General features: G+C 34.4%; 1 protein-coding gene across 1 annotated transcript in view; it reads right to left on the reverse strand.

Annotated features, from left to right (window-relative positions):
* The window catches only part of LOC106522253 (collagen alpha-1(XVIII) chain), a gene marked incomplete in the record, with an annotated part of 37,754 nt that overhangs the window by 4,972 nt on the left and 31,062 nt on the right, over positions 1 to 1,720 (reverse strand). Inside the window, 3 exon segments of the mRNA XM_014015194.1 lie at positions 250 to 280; positions 376 to 450; positions 791 to 862. Coding sequence (XP_013870648.1) covers positions 250 to 280; positions 376 to 450; positions 791 to 862 — 178 coding nt within the window.

The following is a 1,720-nucleotide window of genomic DNA, read 5'->3' on the forward strand; positions in this document are numbered from 1 at the left end:
TATATATATATATATGTGTGTGTGTGTGTATGTATCATATTTATATTTAAATGACTCTGTATGACAGTTATAGCATGTTTATGGACTGATCTTTCTTATTATTAGTTTTATTAAACCCTTTCAATGAGAACAGCAAAGAAAAAATATCTAAACTCTTCTGTGAAGCTTTGAATTCAGTAACATCGCTGCTCTGTTGTGTTTTGGTTCAGTTGTGATAAATGTCACATGCTGAAAGATCAGACACCACACCTTGAGAAGTCCTGGGTGTTTCATCGTAGCGCTGCAACAAGAAGAAAAAAGCAACATGAATTTAATTTTAAAATTTTACATTTTCAGGAAAAAAAACAAAAAAACAAAAGAGATTTGGATACACACATTAAAGCGATCTAAAGGAAGAGCTGGTCCAGGGGGTCCAGGTGGCCCTGGTGGTCCTGGTGGTCCTGGAAATCCCTGATAGAAACACAGTTATTTTACTTTTTGTTCTCTGGACTCAGAGCAATGATTATTTAAATGCTATTTTCAATAAAAAAAGCCAGTAATTTCATACTTTTTGGGAGAAAACAATGCTTCCTGACAAATATATCTCTTCTTGTGTTCAGCATTAAACAAGAGGGAAGTAATTATTTCATTTCATTGGCAATCAGTGATTTGTTTAAGCATGAAATTATTAAATCCAGTAAGACATCATCAGTTTTTCACGTTGTTTCTAATCAAAGGTAAACAGGGATGTTGGAAGCTTCTTACAGATAAACCTTGAGATCTAAGCATTATAAAAAATATTACAACTTACTGGATAACCATAACCTGARCCTCCTCCTGGCTCTCCTTTTTCACCCTTGTATCCGTTCACACCTGGACGACCCTGAGAAATAAAAGTCATGAGTCAGCTTTCTTTTTTTCTCTGCACTTCAAAACATACAAAAAATAAATAGTTAAAGACCTAGCATGTCTTTAAGGAATGTACACCTGCTGTATTTTAAATTAATGTCAACTTTAGCTAAACTTTTGTTTTTACAAAGTTTTAGTTGTTTTGGTGAAATCTAAATAATGTATTCAATAGTGGGCATCAGCCAGCTAAAGCGCAAATCCGCTAATAGCGGATCTAAATGTTTCGTTTGCGCTTTAGTGGTCTTATTAATTTTTATAATTTATAAGTGGACTTGCAATTTCTAAAATTAAAATGCAGTACAACTAATAACTAATTACTGTATCTACCAGTCATATTATCTTGAACAGCAAAATGTATGGCTGTCAATGACTCACAACACATGATCTATCCAACAGCAACTCTCCCAGATAAACACACTTATTGGAAACGTATACATCCTTGCTGACTGTTGGTTTCGGTCAGGGTTCTCATTTCCCACAATGCTTTGTGTCTGCTTATGTAGCAGGAAGGCAATAACAAAAGCAGTAAACGTTTCTAATCCATACTAAAATTTTGTATGTATTGATTTATTTTACTTTACAATCGGAGCTCCTTTTTAAAAAATAAAGTTTAAACGCTGGAGCTCAATACTTGACATAACTGGTCAAAGCAACGAGGTTAGAGGCTCAGAAATGATTTAAAGATGTTATGCTGATGAACACTGACATCTAGTGGTCAACTTGAGCAACTACATGGAAATTTTTTAAATCCGAGCTCTTATTTTGAAAGGAAGATAGTTTCCTGTACTGCGTGCTTTCGTTTCCCATCACAAATCAAATCCGTCATGTACCC

The sequence above is a fragment of the Austrofundulus limnaeus genome, unplaced genomic scaffold, assembly GCF_001266775.1.
Source record: "Austrofundulus limnaeus strain Quisiro unplaced genomic scaffold, Austrofundulus_limnaeus-1.0 Scaffold125, whole genome shotgun sequence".
In the NCBI taxonomy this organism is placed as follows: Eukaryota; Metazoa; Chordata; class Actinopteri; order Cyprinodontiformes; family Rivulidae; genus Austrofundulus; species Austrofundulus limnaeus.